The sequence below is a fragment of the Hordeum vulgare genome, chromosome 4H (genome assembly GCF_904849725.1).
Source record: "Hordeum vulgare subsp. vulgare chromosome 4H, MorexV3_pseudomolecules_assembly, whole genome shotgun sequence".
Lineage (NCBI taxonomy): Eukaryota > Viridiplantae > Streptophyta > Magnoliopsida > Poales > Poaceae > Hordeum > Hordeum vulgare.
The window spans coordinates 142,873,336-142,894,575 of NC_058521.1; the positions used below are offsets into that span (position 1 = coordinate 142,873,336).

Below are 21,240 nucleotides of genomic sequence, written 5' to 3' on the forward strand. Positions count from 1 at the left end.
TTTGAATTATTGGTTTGGTTTGGCCAACTAGATTGGTAATTCTTGTAGTTGGAGAAGTGCTTAGTTTTGAGTTCAATCTTGCGGTGTCCTCACCGAGTGACAAAGTAGGGGTTGCGAGGCACGTATTTTATTGTTGCCATCGAGGATAAAAGTATGGGGTTTTCATCATATTGCTTGAGTTTATCCATCTACATCATGTCATCTTACTTAATGCGTTACTCTATTCTCTATGAACTTAATACTCTAGATGCATGCATGAGTCGGTCGATGTGTCAAGTAATAGTAGTAGATGCAGAATCGTTTCGGTCTACTTGTCACGAGCGTGATGCCTATATGCATAATCATTGCCTTGGATATCTTCATAATTATTCGATGTTCTCTCAATTACTCGACCATAATTTTTTCACCCACCATATTATTTTCCTTAATGAGAGAAGCCTCTAGTGAAACCTATGGCCCCCGGGTCTATTTTCCATATTATACTTTCAGATCTATAAACCAAAAGTACCAAAAATACTTTGCTGCAATTTATTTACTTTTGTTTCCGCAATCTTTATATCTATCTCTTTCAGATCTCATCCTTGCAAATAACTCTGATGGGATTAACAACCCCTTTATAGCGTCGGGTAAAAGTGTTGATTGTTTGTGAAGGTACTACTATTGGGGCCTTGCTTCTTCCTCCTACTGGATTGATACCTCGGTTCTCAACAAACTGAGGGAAATACTTATCTACTTTGCTGCATCACCCTTTCCTCTTCAAGGGAAAACCAACGCAAGCTCAAGAGGTAGCAAGGGACGCGAGCAGAGCATGCTGCACCTGCCTAAGCGTCGAGCAACTGCATGCATAATTATTGCATATAGCAGTTGAACATAGGCATATGAAGGCGTGTTTCGGTCTTCTAGCCCAAAAGCATCAATAAATTTTGAGCTTGTTTCTCGTCACATTCTAGATTACCACACAATAAGTAATTGCAAATTTGTTCACACTCATCAAACCTAAACATGTTCACACTTAGCATTGGGCTATAAAAACTACCCACTCGGAAATTACTTCTCATTTCCTCTCCTCATCACCCACAAAATAGGTCTTTCCTGTCAAGTTGTTACATCATGACCGGTAGGAGGAGTTTTGGGTCGACATATAACCATGGAGCAAAGACCAACGCCGCGAAAGCACTAGAGAGCTCTCACCACTACGCGACAGACGTAGCAGAGACGTCCTAGCGCACCGCAGAGCCCTTGAACGAGCTCTTTCCAGCAGGCGAGGGCTCTCGCAAGCGCACTCGTTGTGTCGACGAACGCAAAGAGCTGGCGATTTTGAAGTCCTTGGCCATTGACGATGCTAGTCTCGCTAGCCTAATTAGGTATCAAGAGTTGGTCAACAGATTGGTGAAGCTTCTCGAGATTAGCCTTGCCTCGGTTGATAAGGCGACCCACCTCGTCGTGCGACTCATGGGTGACAATGCAAAGATCCTCAAGGAGCTCGACAAGAAGGGGAAGGAGGCTGCCGACTAGAAGAAGCTACATGAGCAGAGCAGTGCCTCAGGGGATGGTGTTGAAAGCGGTCGTCGAGGAACTTATGGGTGACTTGACAAAGCTCCGCATCGAGTGCTAGCAGGAGGTGGAGGAATCAATGGTTGTTGTCAAGCAAAGTTGTGAGGATTTGAAGAAGGAGCTCGAGGAACTCGTCGCCCGGGGATCCATCGAGCAGTAGAGACAGTGGCGACCTAGATCATTGTTTGTGATTTCCTTCTTCTCTTACCCTTGTGTCTTTCGTGCCTTGCCGCATGTGGCATTTAAAATTATCCGGAATATCTAAGATAATAAATAACCATGCCTCGGTAAATTTGTCCTTGTATTATCCGTTGGCATCTTATTTTGTCCATCGTATTATCCGTTGCCGTATGTGGCGTTTTAAATTATCTAGAATATGAGTTGGAAACAAGCTAAAATCACGTTCTCAGCTAGGCACGAACAAAGCAAATGCTTAATGTTGAGCGGCGCGATGGTATCACAAGAGAACACCCCCGGTCCATGTGCTTTAATTAACTGCATGTTAAATAGCACCTCAGACTGCTCGCACGCGTCTAGTCAGCCTACGCGGTAAACTACCCGCGCTCGTCCCGTCAAATAAAACAACTGCACGCACGCCACTGACTATGATTTAATTTTGGCACAAAATACAAAGAGGATCAATGATCCAGGACCGAACCGAGGTAGTAATCTCCAATAAAAATAGGGAAACGTGGCCGCATTTAAATCGTTACACGAACACCACGGTTCACATAGTACAACCATTTGTGATAGTAATGTGTCAGCTATTTGTTTCAAATGACTACGTTGCGTAATAATGTGTGTGCATTGTCTTAAATTGGATGGATTTTTTTACCACAACATATATGTGACATGTCATGAAACCATGACAAGTTTCATGATTTTTGGATGAGTTTTTGATTTACTAGGATTCATAAACCAAGATTCTCATGTTTCACATTCCTACAATGAGACCTAATCATGCACCCAAGGACACACGTACGATCTTTAACCCATTTTGGTGGACTGGAGCATCTGCTTGTAGTTCACATTTGAATTATGGACATTAAATGTCTAGAAAACTCAATTAATATATAAGATGGCAAAACGTATCCTGAATAATTTCAAATTTAAGCATGAATCTCCTTTTATTCTATGATGCATGTAGAAAAAAATACAAGGCGAGAAGAGGCAGCGATTATCATTTTACCCACAAGGGGAGCACGTTCCCCACAGGAACCACAAGGCTTCTTGCGAGAATCTACATTTCGTTAGAAGGTTGTAATAAAGCTTGCCCCAAATTGGGGACTTTTTTAACCACCACATACATGTGCCATGTCGTGACGCCATGCCAAGTTTGATGATTTTCCGGTGAGTTTGACTTCCAGGGATTTATAAACCGAGATTTCCAATGTTTGAAGCTGAGCCATGACGCCGAGACGGTTGTAATTCATTCCCATCGTTTGCATGGGACCTAAACATGCACCCAACGACACATGTACTATTTTTCTAGACATTTTAGTGGACTAGAGCATGTATTTGTAGTTCAGATTTGAATTATGGACATTAAATGTCTAGAAAACTCAATTAATGTATAAAAATGACAAATGAACCCTCAATAATTTTAAAATTTAGCATGAATCTCATGTTGTTCCATGTTGCATGTGGAGAAAAATACAAGGCAAGAAGAGGCAAAAATTATCGTTTCGCCCATAAGGGGGGGGGCACGTTTCCATATGGGAACCACGAGGGTTCTTGCGATAAGCTCCGGTTTGTAAGAGGTTTGTAACAAAGATTTGCCCAAATTGGACAATTTTTTACCCACGACATATATGTGCCATGTTGTGACACCATACCAATTTTCATGATTTATTGGTGAGTTTTGGATTTACGGGGACTTAAAAACGAAGCTTCCGAGTGTTTGAGGCCGAGCGAGGACACTCATACGGTTGTAATCCATTCTCATTCCTTGCATGGGACTTAAACATGCACCCAAGGACACATGTACGATTTTTCTAGACATTTTGGTGCACTAGAGCATGCATTTGTAGTTCCTATTTGAATTATGCACATTAAATGCCTAAAAAATCAATTAATGTATAAAAAGGCCAAACAAACCCTGAATAATTTCAAATTTCAGCACGAATCTCATGTTGTCCCATGTTGTCTATAGAAAAAGAGATACAAGGCGAGAAGAGCCAGCGATTATCGTTTTCCCCACAAGGTGGATACGTTTCCCTATCGAGACCATGCTTGTTCTTGCGAGAAGCTTTGGTTTGAATAAATCTTGGCCCAAATTGGACAATTTTTGTACCACAACATATATGTGCCATGTTGTGAGACTATACCAAGTTTCATGATTTTCTGGTGATTTTTGGATTTACAAGGACTTAAAAACCGAGATTCTGAGTGTTTGTGGCCGAGCTAGGACGCTCATACAGTTGTAATCCGTTCCCATTCCTTGCATGAGAGTTAAACATGCACCCGAGGATACATGTATGATTTTTTTAGCCATTTTGGTGCACTCGAGCATGTATTTGTTGTTCGGATTTAATTATATATGGACATTAAATCCCTAGAAAACTCAATTAATTTATACAAATGCCAAACAAACACTAAATAATTACAAATTTCAGCATGAATATCCTGTTGTTCCATGCTACATGTAAAAAACAATATAATGCGAGAAGAAGCAGCGATTATCGTCTCTCCCACAAGGGGGACATGTTTCCCTAACGGAACCATGATGCTTCTTGAGAGAGAAGCTCCGGTTTGTAAGAGGCTTGTAATAAACTTGCCCCAAAATGGACAACTTTTTCCACGACAAATATGTGCCATGTCATGATACTAGGCCAAGTTTCACGGTTTTTGAATGAGTTTTGGATTTGCGGGGATTTTAAAATCGAGATTCTCAATGTTTGAGGTCGAGCCACATGCCGAGACGGTTGTATTTCATTCCCATTCTTTGCATGGGACCTAAACAAGTATCGAAGGACACATGTATGATTTTTGTAGCAATTTTGGTGCAATAGAGCATGTATTTGTAGTTCAAATTTCAATTATACACATTAAATTAATGCTTCAAAAACTTCATTATAATGTATAAAATAGGCCAAACGAACCCTGAATATTTACAACGGTTCTGGTCAACTCTAGGGCACCCATGGGTAAGCACTGTGCGCAGACGTCGTGCTAGCTCGTGCTTCCTTCTTTACTAAGTTTCCATATTATTGGTGTTATATATCCAAAATATGCTACCATTTTCTGCCACTCCTCCCATCGGTTTCCCGCCTTTTATCCCATCGGTTTCCCGCTGCGAGTGTTAATGCTCATAGAAGGCTAGGTAGCAAAACACCGGCCATGTGAAGACTGCACACGGTTTCTTTATTATCATAGGACGAACCATGTGCAATAGACCATCTAGCTAGAAGTCGAAAAACATACTACCTGCCTTGAGCGATACAAAAATTGGCGGTTCTGACTCTTTTCCTTATTACCATGCATGCATATAATTTTTCGATCGTGTGCGATATAGGTTGCTCCCGCTCCGCTTCAATTAATTTACCCAAATTTGAGTTGCAGCGGTATTTCAGCCGTCGCCCCCAATCCTCCACCATCAACCTTATAGTAAAATTCCAGTAGCCGAGGCATTTGAACCATCACCCTCTCATCCACCACCATCGCCACCCACCATTACTAAAAAATTTAGTAGCTGCGGCTTATCTTCAAACAACACCCCGCATCCCCCTCTACAATCACCCACCTCCATTGGAACCCTAGATTGACGTGGTCACCACCGCTGGCTCCTTCATCCCCTGCCGGTCTGCCCATGCCTCCCAGCTTAGATAATAAAGTTTAGGTTACCTAGCAATTTCCATACCCATAGTTTTTAGATGAGGCCTGCGGTTTCCCTCCTCACCAAATCCATATCCTCTACTCTAGAGAGATGCAACCTAAGCCCGACCACATATCCTGGGGAGCCCAACGAGCGTTCAGCCAAAAATAGGTTTATCATGGCCTCTCCTATGGACGTTGGCTAGCTGATCGTCGTTCGTCCCTACCTATCGACCCCAGAGAAACACCTCGTCGCCGAAGCCGATGAGGACGTTGACTACATTTCTATGTCAAAGGCTTTACGTCAGCAGGATAGCATATTATTGTATCTCTGGAAAGCTGTCTATGACATCAAGCTCGTCGACAACGACGGCTTCACGCAGGCCATGTCACATGTTAAGTAGTCCATCCACAACCCCTCTGGTTCAACCACCGTCGATCTCTTCGAAGCCCCTACTGCTAATCTCCTCCACCACGTGGTCAAGGCTTTTCGATCCTTGTACACCATCGAGCCCATTTTGTCATTTCCAAAGGACACGTTGTACGACGGTGGTTTGGGATCCTCAATTGCCAAGTTAGATCCCATCGACCACTACAACGAGGGCACCCACAAAGGGTCTTTCAAGGTGAAATAACACATTTGTGACATCAGATAGCGCACCATGGGTCTGTGTTCTTCCAACTGGAAGGATCTCATCCATGACAAGTGAGGCAACAACCTATGCACAAATCTTACTTTTCTAACTAGCCAAACCGTACCCTTTGTTGTAGTAGATTTTGCCATGCAGTGTTTTAACTCTATCATGTTTAATTTTGTTAGTTATGCAAAAATGTAATGTTCAATAGGGCTATGTGATGTTTAAGTATGAATTGTCCACTTTAGTTTCACTAATGGCTATATTTGGTTGTTTATAGTGAGTAGATGCCTTGTTTATCCGTATTTGGTTGTTAGGTTGGTTGTAGTGAGCATTTGTCCAGTTTTCAAGGAGGTGCCTTGTTTATCTATATTTGCTTGTTAGGCTGGTTGTAGTGAGCATTTGTCTAGTTTTTAAGCATATGCCATGTTTATCTGTATTTGCTTGTTAGGTTGGTTGTAATGAGCATCTGTACAATTTTCAATGGCTATATTTGGTTGATATACTGATCATATATGCCTTGTTTATTTCAGTTGTTCAAAATATGATCTTCATTATGTGCAAGTCGAAATTGTGCAGTTCGATTTCATCAATACCAGTTTGAATGGCTATATTTGAAGTGAGCATTTATCCAGTTTTCTAGCATATACTACACATGTTGTTTTTTTAGTTTTACACATTTATCAAGTGTGATGTTTAAGCATGAGCTACGTTCTATTCATTTTCGACAATACGAGTTTGAATTAAATATTTGCTGGTTGTTAAGCCTGTTATAGTTAACATTTCCTTCCATTTTATATCCGCTTTAACAACATGTTGAAACCAACACATTCAAGCTATCATTTAGAGATGATGTTGTTTACCTTAGCTATATTTGCTTGATGTTAAGTTTGTTATACTTATCATGCCTTTCCACTACTTATGCATGACAACAGTGGGAGTGGCCAACATTTTTCACTGAGGTTAGTTTCATCCCTCGTCTTGTACTCCCCCGTCGATCCATAATGTAGTGCATATAGATCTTGGCCTGGACACTTTTTAGCTTCTAATATTGACTTGTTGCTTGTAGGTACATATGTCCTTGGAAAAGATCAACCCATCAACCCTTTTTGCGTATGGGGCAATGATATATTCAAGAACCAGCATGAAGTGGGGAAACTAATAAGGATTATTGGCAAAAAGATACGAACGGCGGCAATAAAATTATTTGTTCATGCTCTATCCAACGCAACAATGAGTTGTAGGATGATAACTACAAACTCTGAAGCCTTCTCTTTTCACTGCCCATAATGAGTTTTCCACAACAATGTCTTAATCTTCTTCATTCGTAGTGGTTCCCAAAGCAGTTTACTCAAGACTACCTCACAAAGTACGTGATTGGTCGACATGCAATGAAGGTTAAAGTATTTCATCGAGACTATAATGAGTATCGAGAAATCCTAATGAAGACAGTGAAGGATGGGCGGGCAACCATCACAAGAGGTTGACCTAGAGTTGTGCATGCATTACGCATGGAGGAGGGCACAATATGGCATTCTGATTCACCTTCTCCATCAATCAGAATGTCTTTCGCCTCTCTCTTTACAGTCTTTAGTACAACTCTGATTCATCATTCTTTAGTTGGTGCTTCTGTAGTTCTTCAGTATACGTACATGTGTATCGAATTATGCATTCGTGCTTCACCCTATATTTGTAATCGACATGGTTAGATATGAAATACGTGATTGCCTACTTTCAAATTTAAAATCTATGATTTTTAAATGTGGGGGTTAAATTAGGGATAAACTACGTTCTGCGGGCCAGTACCCTACACACGGTTTGTGAAAGCAAAACGCTTACGATAAACGCCAAGATCAGACAATTTCTCAGATCCACTACATGTGGAATAAATCTCTACTGCACACACGACCAGCCAAGAAAAAACGTGTGAGATTAAGAACAAGAGCGCACCCAATTCGTTCTTATTAAATGTTTGCATAAGTCACCGTGTCACACATGCTTGACAATTATGGAATGTTATGATGTCGTGCGCATTGTAAACATTTGCTCATAGAAGAACGCGTGCGATAGGCCTTCATCCGATGCGGTTACGACGGATGAATCACGTGGGATATATTCAAGCTTCGCATAAAATTTTATAGGAACAACTATATGCAATCTTACATCGGATCACATACGGTCGAGGAAAAGTAAATGTTTGTGATAGTCTGCTTATCGTACACGTTCATAATCATGAACTGTTTGTGATGGGGTGCACATTGTAAACGTAGCACAATAGAATACCGACTGTGATGGTAATGCGATCACAAACAAGTAGCAAGAATGAAGTGTTTGGGATATTGGAGATATCAGAAATAGTTGTCTGAAGACTCGCATTTGGGATAGATGCCGGCATCGCAAACACTTAGTTATGCAAAACATATGCATTCCCACACCCTATCCCCAACGGTTTTTGGTCGTGTGGGAAGGACCCCCCTATCGCCCACACTCACTAGGCGACGGTTTAAAATATCATCGTAGAAAGGGGTTAAAAACCGTTTTTATAGCACGTCACTGCACCAGTGAACCAGTCTCTTGTGCGTGGACAAGTAAGGTTGGTTCGAGACGCTTCATCCCACAATACCGCCAAATCAAGATAAGACTAAGAAAGTAAGAAATCCGAACATCAACGCCTACAAACACTTTGTGTTCTACTCGTGCATATCATCTATGCATAGACCTAGCTCATGATGCCACTATTGGGGAACGCTGGATGGGAAACAAAAAAATTCCTACGTACACGCAAGATCTATCCATGGAGATGCATAGATACGAGAGGGAGAGTGTATCTACATGGCCTTGTAGATTGCTAAGTGGAGCCGTATATGACGCGGTTGATGTAGTCGTACGTCTTCACTGTCCAATCGTGATCCGTCTCGATCTAGCACCGAATGGACAACACGTCTGCGTTCAACACACGTGTGGCTTGATGATGTCTCCTCCTCCTAGATCCAGCGAGCGAGGGCGGAGTAGTAGATGGGTTCTCAACCAACACGATGGCATGACGGAGATGTGGTGGAGCAACGCCAACACGGCTTCGCCAAGCGCTACCAGAACCACGAACGGAGGAGAACATGATCTATGGAGAAAGGGAGACACCAAGGGCTTGGCGTGTCCTCTTGGGACGCCCCTCCCCTCTATATATAGGTGAAGGGGTATGGGTAACAACCCCTCCAAGCCACAAGGTGCAGCTAAGGGGTAGGAGGTGGAATCCTAGTCCCCCTCCTTCCTTTCCATACAAAGGTGGACTTTCCACCTTTCCCAACTACATGGGCCTTGAGGGACTTGTGCGTCTGGACCAATAAGGCCAGGCACCTCCCTTCAGCCCAGGCAAAACCTCGGGATGTTGTGGAAACCTAGGTGGACTTCCGAGCTCCTCCAGAAGTTTCCAGAACTTTCTAGAAGCTTTTCAGTAGAATACCAGAAAAACTGAATTTTTTCCGGTAGACAAAATATTACTTCCCATATAATTTTTTTTACCTCCAGACCATTTCGGAGCTTCTCGTGACTTCCGGTTCTCATCCGGGACTCTGAACAATATTCGGTCACCAACATACATAACCCAATAATACTATATCATCTCTAAATGTTAAGCATGCGGACCCTACAGGTTCGAGAATCATGTGGACATGACCGAGACACCTCTCCAATCAATAAAAAATAGCGGGACATGGATGCCCATATTGGTTCCCACATATTCCATGAAGATCTTTGTCGATCAAAACATGATGCCAAGGATTCAATCAATCCCGTATGGAGTTCCCTTTGTCTAGCGGTATGTTACTTGCCCGAGATTCGATCATCCGTAACTCCATACCTAGTTCAATCTCGTTATCGTCAAGGTTCTTTACTCACTCCTTAATACAAGATCTCGTGACTAACTCCTTAGTCACATTGCTTGCAAGCTTTTGGAGATGTTGTATTATCGAGAGGGCTCAGAGATACATCTCCGGTATACGGAGTGACAAATCCCAGCCTGGATCGATGCCAATCCAACAAACACCCTTGGAGATACCTATAGAGCATATTTATGATCACCTAGTTATGAAGTGTCATTTGATATACACACGGCATTCCTCCAGTGTTAGGGAGTTGCATGATCTCATGGTTCTAGGAACAGATACTTGACATGTAGAAAGCAGTAGCAATGAACTTTGTGATACGATCAAATGCTCTGCTTACGGTTGGGTCTTGTCCATCACATCATTCTCATAGCGATGTGATCCCGTTATCAAATGAAAACTCATGTCTATGGTTAGAAAATATTAACCATATTTAATCAATGAGCTAGTCGAGTAGAGTCCCACTGGGGACACATGTTGTCTATGTATCCACACATGTATATGAGGTTGCAATCAATACAATTATAGAATGGATAATAAACAATTATCATGAACAAGGAAATAAGATAATAACCAATTTATTTTTGTCTCTAGGGCATATTTCCAACAGTCATCGTCCTTGGCCGTGACTATCACCTCCGTCACCCGCTGTCAGTGCCGCTAGCAGGCAAGCGAATCTCACAAGCGGAGCGATATGACTCCATGAGTCCCTCCCGCTCTGATAGTTCTATGTCGGGCGCTATCGTCCTGCCGGCATCGATCTGCACCTCTGCCTGCAGGTGGTCCTGGAGGAGGTAGTGGTTGTAGGCGGCGTCGCCTGCGCCTCCCGGAACCGCTCTTCCAGCTTCTCCCGCACCATGTCCACGTAATGGGCAAGGGCCTCGTCGATGATCATGGTGGAGTGCATAGGCGAGGGACGCACAGTGGAGGAAGGTGGCGCAGCGGAGGAGGAAGAGGACGATAGCGTCATGTCGTCGTTGGCCGCCTAATCCATTGGGTCATCGACAATGTCCGGCTGCCTGCCGGTCCGCCATGGGACAACAGTGCCGGACATCTCCTTCTTCTGGTCCGGTGTCAGCCCGTACGAGAGAGCTTTGGCAGGCGAGACCTCCATGGTGGGATTGGCGCGGAGAGGCCGGGATCGAAGGCTGATGTCTGCAACTTTTGCCGGGGCGGCTGTTTATATAGCAATGACGGGTGGTAGACGGATGGATGGGTGGTGCCGGAGAAGACGCCCCGACAACCGCATGCAACTAATGCAGGCGACCGACAGAAGAACGAACATCCCTCGTGTCGTTTGAACGTGCAGCAGTCGCCTGCACCGGAAAGTGAGGCGGACGATGATATCTTGGTCGACTTGCCACTTCAATGCGATACACCACTGAGCGGTCGCGTCCGCTCTGGTCGGGAATGAATGCGGGTACTAACGCTTTCAAACGATGATGACCGTTTCGTGCGGGAGGGAGAAAGGGTGTTTCGTGGGCGAGGTGGTCAGAATTAGATGAAGTAGTTGTCCAAAGTCCCGCAAACCTCCGCCACATTTGTCTCTAGTTTGTGGAAAAAATTGTGTCCGGATCGTTCCGTGAACCGATATATTATCGTGTTGAATGACTTTCGTGGTCCGGACAACATGGTTCAAACGGTTGTGAGAGCTTTGAGGGTTGGCATTGAAGATGTCCTAATTGCTTAGTGCCACATGATTTCTTTGGTCCACCCTCTCTAGAAGCATGTTAATCAAACCAACTCGCCATTATCATCCCCCACCATTCCGTTCATATGTACAAATCTCTCATAACGTGCTCTCCTCATCTCTCTGCCTAACAACATCCCAACGTTGCCATTGCATCTCCATCTACTTAGAGAACAACACTCACAAATGCAAAGCGGATGCTAGAGTCGAGCCGTAGAAAGCTACCCCCTCCCCCGTTGCTGCAAGCCTTGGATGCCCATGTTGCATGCTCGAGGCGAACCGGTGCAGGAAGATTGACCCCGGGTTGCAAGGTCACTCGCCACACGGGCGCAATGCTACAGGGGAAGGCACTAGTGCAGCATGTCTTACACTGCAGCAAGCTTACGCTCGATGTTGCTGGGTGGCAAACGATATTTCAAGACATACATGAAAGATGCCGCAAGGCTGAGGCAGTGGCTCGGTTCTGCAACCCTCGAGTGCGAGCTGCAACAAGACAATGCTTCAAGGCCTAGCCACCGTTGTTGAATGGAACCGCCACATATGCTGTAAGCGGTACCGCCACCAGCGCAAGGTTGACAGAATCGGGGTTAAATAAATGTTAAACATGCAAACAGTTACACACGATTACACGCTGACTAGAATTGTTTCTTCTTAACTAATCTTTCCTCCCTGATTTTTAAAGAGGTGGGCCCATCCCCTTTAATCTTGAATCAAAATCCACCTGCCTATAAAACCCCTGTAAATTTATGTATGTGTAGCATTACTAATCGGGGTTGTATGGTGAAAGGGCAAAAATGCTAAACAAACAGGCATATTATGGGGAATTACGGGCCAATCCTTCTAATTATCTGTACCATTCCTGATTTTCAGGTAGGTGAGACCCAACCTCCTCCCCTATCCAATCAAATACTATCATGTCGGAGTCACTTCATAAACCCCCCGTAAAATTATGTACAGCTGGATGGTTCATATCCGTTTCAAACGCTCGAGCAGGTCATCCAGTCACTAACGTGTCAGAAATTTCGATCCAGTCGGATGCCTCGAACGGGCCTTAAACGCCCAGACTGACCAGCACCCTTCATATCCAACCCAAATATAGAGCAAATATGGGGGCGTCCGAACGTGTACGGGCACGCCCGCCACGTTGGCCTGGCCCACACTAGCCCGCATCGACCCCACAAAAATTCATCGCCATCCGCTCGCCGGACCAAACCCAAGCCATTCCGCTCCACTCCCTTTCACTTCCATCCGTCATCCAAGCTCACCTCCGGTGATCTCCGGCCTTCTCTGGCATGGCGGGCAGCGAATCCGAGTCCTTAACCTCCATATCGGTCGATCACGAGCTTATCCCATGCGGCCTCGAGGAGGAAATGACCGTCCAGCTTGCGCTCCGCTGCTCCCGGGAGGCGGCCGTCCGACGACAGCGCTTGGACTCGCAACGCCAGGAATCCATTGCATCGGCACAACCGGTGCTTGGATCCGGCGTCACCGCCTCACCGGAAGCGGTGCGGTGAGTGTGGCGTCCGAACGCCGTGGCGGACGGGCAACCACTCCGTTTCTGCGCTGGGGGCGTACCATGGGCGTCCGCAAACGCTAACATGGCGCGGCGTGCCCGCCGTGTGAGGTAGCTGACGCGGGATGCGGCGAAGGTCCTCACAGCGGTTGACGTTCGAGAGGCAGAGTCACACTCTCCAGCGCCACGTATGATGCACGGGTGGGGGCGCCGCAACCGCGTCGTGATCAATGTTGGTTCCTCCCAAGAAGGATCCGTCATCGACCTCACGTCCACGGACCTGTTCGAGTTACGAGCTCCGAGGGATAAGAGTAGGGCAGACGGCGGGAGCTCGATTCCCGTGAGCCGGCTAGTGTGTCCTACTCTACCTCGTCAGCGGTCGGACCGACACTATGAGGGACGCAGCGAACAGCCGAACGAGCTTCACTTAAATATCGTTTTATGTTGCATATAATAATATGAATTTGAGGTTTGTAATTTAAGATTTTGGTTATAGTATGCGTTATTTAAAACGTGATCGATCAGTATCCTTGAACGCGTTCGGGCGCACATGTGAGCTGCTGGATTTGCCAAATCGGAGTATAGGTGCTCCCATGAATGTAGCATTGTTGGCTGCAACCTGCAAGGGTGGGGGAGAGGAGCGGAGAACGATGGCAAGTTGATTTGTGGTCAAGATGCAATGCATCCAAGTATGAGCTGGGCTAAGCGTTGGAAAATCCGGAATGGCATGGCCGGCCAATTATACATGGGCTGATACGTCAGACCTTAGCCTCATCTGTGTTCGGCCATAACAAAGAACCAACTTCTTGTTGGTGATCAGCAGCATCTCCTTGGATTTGCATGGAACATAAGCAGTACCGGCCGGACATGATGTAACACAATTCCGACACGTGAAGTATTATAAAAGCAGAAACATGTTCATCTCTGTCCCATCGTCGCCGGCCAGCCGTATCAAAACAATGTTGTTTACTTAGCAGTGCACACCGGGTTTCCAGGATGCTTTGGACGCTATTGCGCGACTCTCAACTTTTTAAACCTTCACTAGCTTTGAAGCCGAGTCAATACATCACAAGGCAAGCATCGAGCTGACAACAACGGCGTACGTGATGGCCCAGCCGGCGGTACGCAGAGAGCACTGCGACGGGGACGGCCGCAGAACCCACTTCCTCGTGGCGGCGTACGGCATCCAGGGCCACCTCAACCCGGCGCGCGCCCTGGCCCGCCGTCTCGCCGCCATCGACGGAGCCAGGGCCACTCTCTCGGTCCCCCTCTTCGGGCACCGCCGCATGTTCCCTTTCTCCTCTTCCGACGACCAGGAGGAGGTCAGCGACGGCGTCATCCACTATGCCCCCTTCTCCGACGGCCAGGACGACGGCAGCTGGCCCACCGGTTCGGGCGACGAAACGAAGCGCCGCCGCAGAGCGTCCTGCGACAGCCTCTCCGCCGTGGTACGCCGCCTGGCTGCCGCCGGCCGCCCTGTCACGTGCGTCGTGTGCACACTCAACATGCCGACGGTCGTCCAGGTCGCGCACGCGCACGGCCTGCCGCTCGCCGTCTACTGGATCCAGCCGGCCACGGCGCTCGTCGCCTACTACCACTACTTCCACGGGCATGGCGAGGGCGGCATCGCTGCCCATGCCGCTGACCCGGCGTACGAGGCCACCCTGCCGGGCCTCCGCCGTCCTATGAGGATGGGCCGCGACATGCCGTCTTTCTTGTCGGACGACGCGACGGGCACCGGGGACGACCTTTCCCAGATGATCGTCCGAGGTTTCCGCGAGATGTTCGAGCAGATGGACGACGAGGAGGTCATCATGAAGCCGTGCATGGTGCTGGTGAACACGCTCGAAGCCCTGGAAGCGACGGCGCTGGCGGCGATCAGGACGTACCTGGGCGACGTCTTCGCCATCGGCGTCCCCGTCGTTCCTCTTCTCGGAGCCGGAGAAGATCAGACCATTCATCTGTTCGCGCATGACGAGGAGAAGAGGTACATGGCGTGGCTGGACGCGCAGCCACCCAAGTCGGTGGTGTACGTGTCGTCGGGGAGCCTGCTTACGTACAGCGAGCGGCAGGCGGAGGAGATCCTGTGCGGCATGCGGCGCCTCAATCGGCCGTATCTGTGGGTGGTGCGGCGGGAGGGACGCTCGCCGGAGGTGGACCGCCTCCTCCTGGCAACGTCCGTGGCCGTGCCAGAGGGAATGGTGGTGGAGTGGTGCGACCAAGTGCGAGTGCTGTCGCACCCGTCGGTGGCGTGCTTCGTGACGCACTGCGGGTGGAACTCGACCCTGGAGGCGGTGGCGTGCGGCGTGCCGGCCGTGGCGGCGCCGAGCTGGTCAGACCAGCCGGTGAATGCGCACCTGCTGGAGGAGGAATGGGGCGTGGGCGTCCGGGCGGAGCGCGAGGCCGACGGGGTGCTGACCGGCGCAGAGCTGGCCAGGTGCGTCGAGCTGGCTGTCGGAAGCGGCGAGAGGGCCGCTGCGATAGCGGTGAACTCGAGGACTTGGAAGGAGAGGGCAAAGGAGGCGGTGGCCGCCGGTGGGCCGTCCGAGAGAAGCCTCCGGAGCTTTGTCAAGAGAGTGCAAGAACTGGAGTTCCTAAGGAGCAACTAAAGCTAACCGTGGAACATAATAGTCTTCCTTTTTTTTTTGGGAGTGATCTCGGCCTGGCGCGCCCGCCCAAACCTTTGGGCCGGCCGGACCGCCCGATTCATTAACCCCGGATCTTCATACAACATTTTTTCTTTCGATGCAGCAAAATTCGTCGCGATGTAGTAATTTTTTCAACGGTCGTAATAGAAAACAAAATTTATAGCAAAAAAAAATATCTACGTGATCGTAACAAGAAAAGGAATCTGATGGTCCGTGGTAGCAAAAGTCAAACGCCGGTTGTAACAAATATCTACGTGAATGTGTATGCAACTTTTTTACTGAACGGTTGCAGCAAAAAATGATGCAGGTTGTAACAAAAATTAACACGGTTGTATCAAAAGTAAAAACATTGATTGTAACGAAAAATTCGACGAACTGAAGTTGCAACCAAACATATATGCAGCTTTTTACTGGACAAATGTAACAAATTTACACGAGAAAAAAAGTTGCATGAAAAACATTTGTATCAAAAAAATACACGATTACAGAAAATTTGACGAAAAAATGCTGCAAGCATCTGCGAGCGAGGCGCGCGGCCCGCACGCGACCGGCCGAACGATTCGGCGGATGCTCAGGTGAAAACGTTTCCTTTTTTTTGAGGGGGGAGAAAATAATAGTGTGCTCAGCATCTACATCCTGCCGTTGATGCAAAAAAGGGAAAAATGGTATAAACACGAGTCTTAAGGTCCCGTTTGGGAGCCCTGGAATATATACTCCTGTAATTACAGGTGTATTTTACTGGTCAACATTTGAATACACTTGTAGGCCCCACTTAGATTGGATGTAAATTTATGCATCGAGATTAAATCTATAAGTGTATATTACCGGGCGTAGTGTAATTTTCATCTGAATTGAAAACAACGGCGGGAGGTTGTATTGATTACAGGGGTATTCCCGAGCAAACCGACAATCCAAACGGGGCCGTAACCAAATTCGGTTGTAAACCTCTGTTTCGGCAAGATATCAAACAATACAAATTGTCATTCGTTATCATTGCCGCATCCGCACAGCTTGCTATGGTCGTTGCTGCCACCATAGGTCACCTCCCGTCATCTCGGGAGCTTAGCTGCGTGCAGTCTGACCCCTGCCACCCTCCAACGTCCAGCAGCACTTGGGCAGCCTGGCGGAGGAGCTCGTTCGATGAATACGATGGAGCCGCGAAGCATGAGATGACGGTGTCTGCTGCACGAAGGAGCACGATCGGACGTGCAAGTTTCTCCGTTGGTCGGCGCCGTCGTGTTGTCATCTACGGCGACGGCGAGGAGCTCCCATGATCGGGAAGATGGTGGTCGTATATATTTCTTGGAAGAGCAATACAGATCTGTGGTCGTTACCTTCCGTTTTCCTTGCTGCACTTCGAGCCGGATTTCAATTCGGGCATTCGCTGGAGTGTAATATTTTTACAAGTGTATCATGTAAAAAAGGGGGGACAAAAAGTTACAAGGGACCAGAAAACAAACCCGAACCAAACGTTTATTTGTAATACATCAATATTGGACCCTGAAAAGACAATGGGCAGTACTGGGCGCCGGCCGAGCGCTCGCGTCGGTCGCAGCTCAGTCGTGAGATCCATGGGCCGCACCGTTAGATCTTCAATGTAGCAAAAATCCCTCGATGCAGCAAATTTAGGGCCACGACGCAGCAAATTCCGTCCACGGTTGCAACAAAAATATGATTATAGCAAAAAATATCAACGTGGTCGTAGAAAAAAAAAGCGATGCTGATGATGCGTGGTAGCAAAACAAAATGTGCTTTGTAGCAAAACAATCCGGTGAACTCGGTTTCCACCGTCACGAACGTGTATGCAACTTTTTTAATGGACGGTTGCAACAAAAAAAGATACCGGTTGTAGCAAAAATTAACACGGTTGTAACAAAAATCAAACGACGGTTGTAGCAAAAAATCCAACGAACTCGAGTTGCAACCGAACGTAGATGTGATTTTTTTAATGCACAAATCGTAGCAAAATGAGAAACGCTTGTAGCAAATTGAAACGTGGTTGCAGCAAATTTGAAAAAAAAAAATGTTGCAAGACTGCCCAGCCAGCTGCACGGACGCGCGCGACCATTCGGCTGGTCGCTTTGGCTGGAAGCGCTTCCCAAAAACAATCCAAGCAGGCCCTAAATATATGTTCACATGCTGAATAACTCCCTGAATACAATAACTAATTAGGTTCTTAATTCCATCAGCCGAGCGCAAATTGTGCTGCAAGTTTTGTTTAGGCTTGTAAAGCGAGTGCTAGGCGGAGGCGCACCGGCCCAACTCCGGTGGTCATGTCCTGGGCATCCCATATTAAAACAGTTTTGCTAAAATGAGATGAGTATCGCATATTTAAGTCTTGTATTATTGATTTTACATGAAGATTTATATGGATATTTTATCTTTTTATTTATTTTCTGCTTGATTTAATCATTTACATGTGTAATAACTATATTACATCTAGATGTGTGTCAGACCTTGATATATTTAGTCTGTCTAAATCTTCAATTAGCTGCAGTAATTCACGACAATACCGATTCGGGTGATCCAACGGTTTAGACTGCTAATTCGTTGAGAGCTCTTCGTAGCCGTGGAGTCATTTCTTACCTTTCCTCTTTATTTTCCCTCTTTATTATTATTAGTGAAAATGTCCGTGCGTTGTAACGGAAAAAAAAATATACTAAAAGAACACAACATGCAAGGCAAGAAAATCAGGTTTGAAGGTACATATATTCTTATGGTGAACGTGTACTAAATCCTCATGCACACAAGACAACATTGTCTTCTTCTCTATAGCCGTTATCCCAACTCACAAATTACATAGTTTACATGAGCTTGGTACAATTTCATTGAAATCTCTGTATTTTTGCTAGCCATTGATAAATAATATATTCAACGACAGGAACAATGCCTCTGTGGCAATAGATCATCGGTCTCTTTCTCTTGTTCTTATGCAAATGGTGGGACATAGCTATCTGGAAAGGGTGGAGGGTAGGGCAGAAGGCAACTGAGAAGAAATATGTCACAAGTTTGAGAGTAAACAACAAATGGTTGACAAGGCAGTTTGATGAATACACTTCTGGGTACAATATAACAGCAGAACTTTAGAAACATTTTACTCTTGTTCTTGGGACTAAGGAGTGATCAGGAAATCTCATGTGCAATAGAAACTTAGGGTTCCGAGTACAATACAGTAGCAGAACTTCATAAACATTTTACTCCCGTTCTTTGGACTAAGAAGTGGTCAGGAAATCTCATGTGCCCCCATCTTCCTTTTGTGTGACGGCTGCCATTATGTACCTAGGTAAGTAATAGGAAATATGCTTTTTCTTTCTAAAGTAGGAATGTTTTGCTAGAAAAAAGCATACTACCTCCATTGCAACTTGCAAAGACACATGAGGATATGATCAATTCATTTCAACTCCTTCAAGTCAGTAGTTTCCTCATGTGACTTTGATTCAGGAGCTGTTCCATCAGACTATGTTCCCTATGTAAACAACACAAACAAATATTCCACTTACGCTAGTACTTTTGTTTGGCAAATTGAGTAAACAAAAAAATGTAAAACAAACAGAAGCAACAGAAATTGTGAAGTACTCCCTCTGTTCCTAAATATAAGTCTTTTAAGAGATTACACTATGGATTACATACAGACCAAAATGAGTGAATCTACACTCTATAGTATGTCTATATACACTCGTATGTAATCTGTAGTGCAATCTCTTAAAAGACTTATATTTAGGAACGGAGGAAGTACAATAGTAGCAAGCCACCATTTTCCTGCAAGTGATCTTGCATAACCAATGCCAACTATCATTATTACAGATTATTAGAATGTCGGGGTAATGAGTAGTTTAACCACCAAATTGTACTATGGTACTAAGTTCTATTTTGTTCCAAACAGTGTGTCAGTTCACATAGGCTCAAGCTTATATGTGGTAACTCCCAATCTGTAAACAAAACAGATACTTTTGAACAGTTAAGTAAGCATATATATTCCAATATCATAGAAAGAGAAGTAAGTATAAGAAAACTTGTGAGCAAAAAAACCATGAAACTATATTCAAATTCATGCTTTAATTTTTAGTCGCAGAATATCATAAAATTGCGTACATATAACTTTGTACCTGCACACCCATAATTTTGCAAAATTTGACCTACACCTACATCTCAAATCTTCTTTGCAATCCTAATAAACCACTGCCACACACTAATCAGTTCTCAAAGTGGCTGGCAAACCATGTTATAGAAACCAGATCCACCACAATTCTGGAAATCCTGTTGGGTAGCAGGATTTCTAACATTAGTAGGTTTTATATAATATCATTCCCATTAAATCAAGGCTAGAATATGAAGCTTGACTGAAGAACATCACAGAAATGAACTACTTTTGCAGGGTATAACACAAATGAACTTGACTAAGTAAATAGATCAACAACTTGTTTGCTGGTAAGTACCAAGATTTTGATACTAACAAAATCGAAACCCCAAGCCTAGTGATACTGACAGTAGGGTAAGAAATCTTCACGGAGAAAGGTAACTTCGATACTTGAAATGTCGTGGCAGAGGTGATGTTCCCCGTTCCCATGCTCCAGCATCACCAGATCCATGCAACCCCGAATAGAATGCCGCTGCTCGCTGTCCCGCCTCGCAGATAACATCCAATAAAGTAACTCAATTTCCAAAAGTTCTTTCTCATACATGAGTATCAAAGGTCTCATGAATGAAGTTGTTGAGAATGATAACGATGTACTACTCAACCATAATTGCTTTCAGTAAACAGTAACTTTGAACATAGTTCAGTTTCGTAAAAGGAAAATGGCATTATCTCTTGGTGTACAAAATGGAATATAGATGCACAACTACCCAAAAAGTGTCTATTAGAAAGGAGATGCGATGTCATCTTTGATTGTGATGCTTCAGTCACTCCAAAACACAAAAATGGTGTAGATGTCGTCTCCGACGGCATGGTGTTTCCTTCTTCTCACTTCTGATCTTCTCACTCCCTCTATTATGACTCAGGGGAGAAGACTCACCAGCAGCTAGTGGTGTCAAAAATTCAGCAGAAGCCACACCCCTGAGACCTCATCAGACTACAACATCACCATCTAATTATCAATCAATAACTGTATAGCAAATGGGCAAACATGCCACATTAGCGCGCACAATGATTCCAGTTTCGATGTGGGGTATATCTAAATGATAGTGTTACGATGCCGTCTTGCACGGCCGCATGGGAAGGAGCTGCTTGAGCGGTTCCGAGAGCGCGACAACGAGCACATTCTGGTGGCCTCGTCCAGGCCGACGCCAATGGCACAACATAGGAATACCATACCAATTAAAGTAGCCACACACCCCTTGAATATAGCATTAAAAAACCCAGGAAATTTCAATTCTAGAATTTTGGGATTTCAAACCTGGGTGCTCATTGTACACCCGTGTTCAGTTTTAGAATGGGTGCCCGTGGTAATCTCGTTAAAAAACTCAAAAAATCCTATATATAGAAAAAACTATTTGGATGAATCGT

General features: G+C 45.4%; 1 protein-coding gene across 1 annotated transcript; it reads left to right on the forward strand.

Moving 5' to 3' along the window:
* The first annotated feature begins 14,171 nt into the window (after positions 1 to 14,171).
* Positions 14,172 to 15,971, forward strand: LOC123446254 (cyanidin 3-O-rutinoside 5-O-glucosyltransferase-like). The gene has a single exon (XM_045122927.1). It carries the CDS (start codon positions 14,193 to 14,195, stop codon positions 15,693 to 15,695), a length of 1,503 nt encoding a protein of 500 aa, XP_044978862.1. The 5' UTR covers positions 14,172 to 14,192; the 3' UTR covers positions 15,696 to 15,971.
* Positions 15,972 to 21,240: the final 5,269 nt, after the last annotated feature.

Coding starts and splice junctions, on each gene's coding strand:
- LOC123446254 (XM_045122927.1), top strand. CDS start 14,193: ATGGCCCAGCCGGCGGTACGCAGAGAGCACTGCGACGGGGACGGCCGC.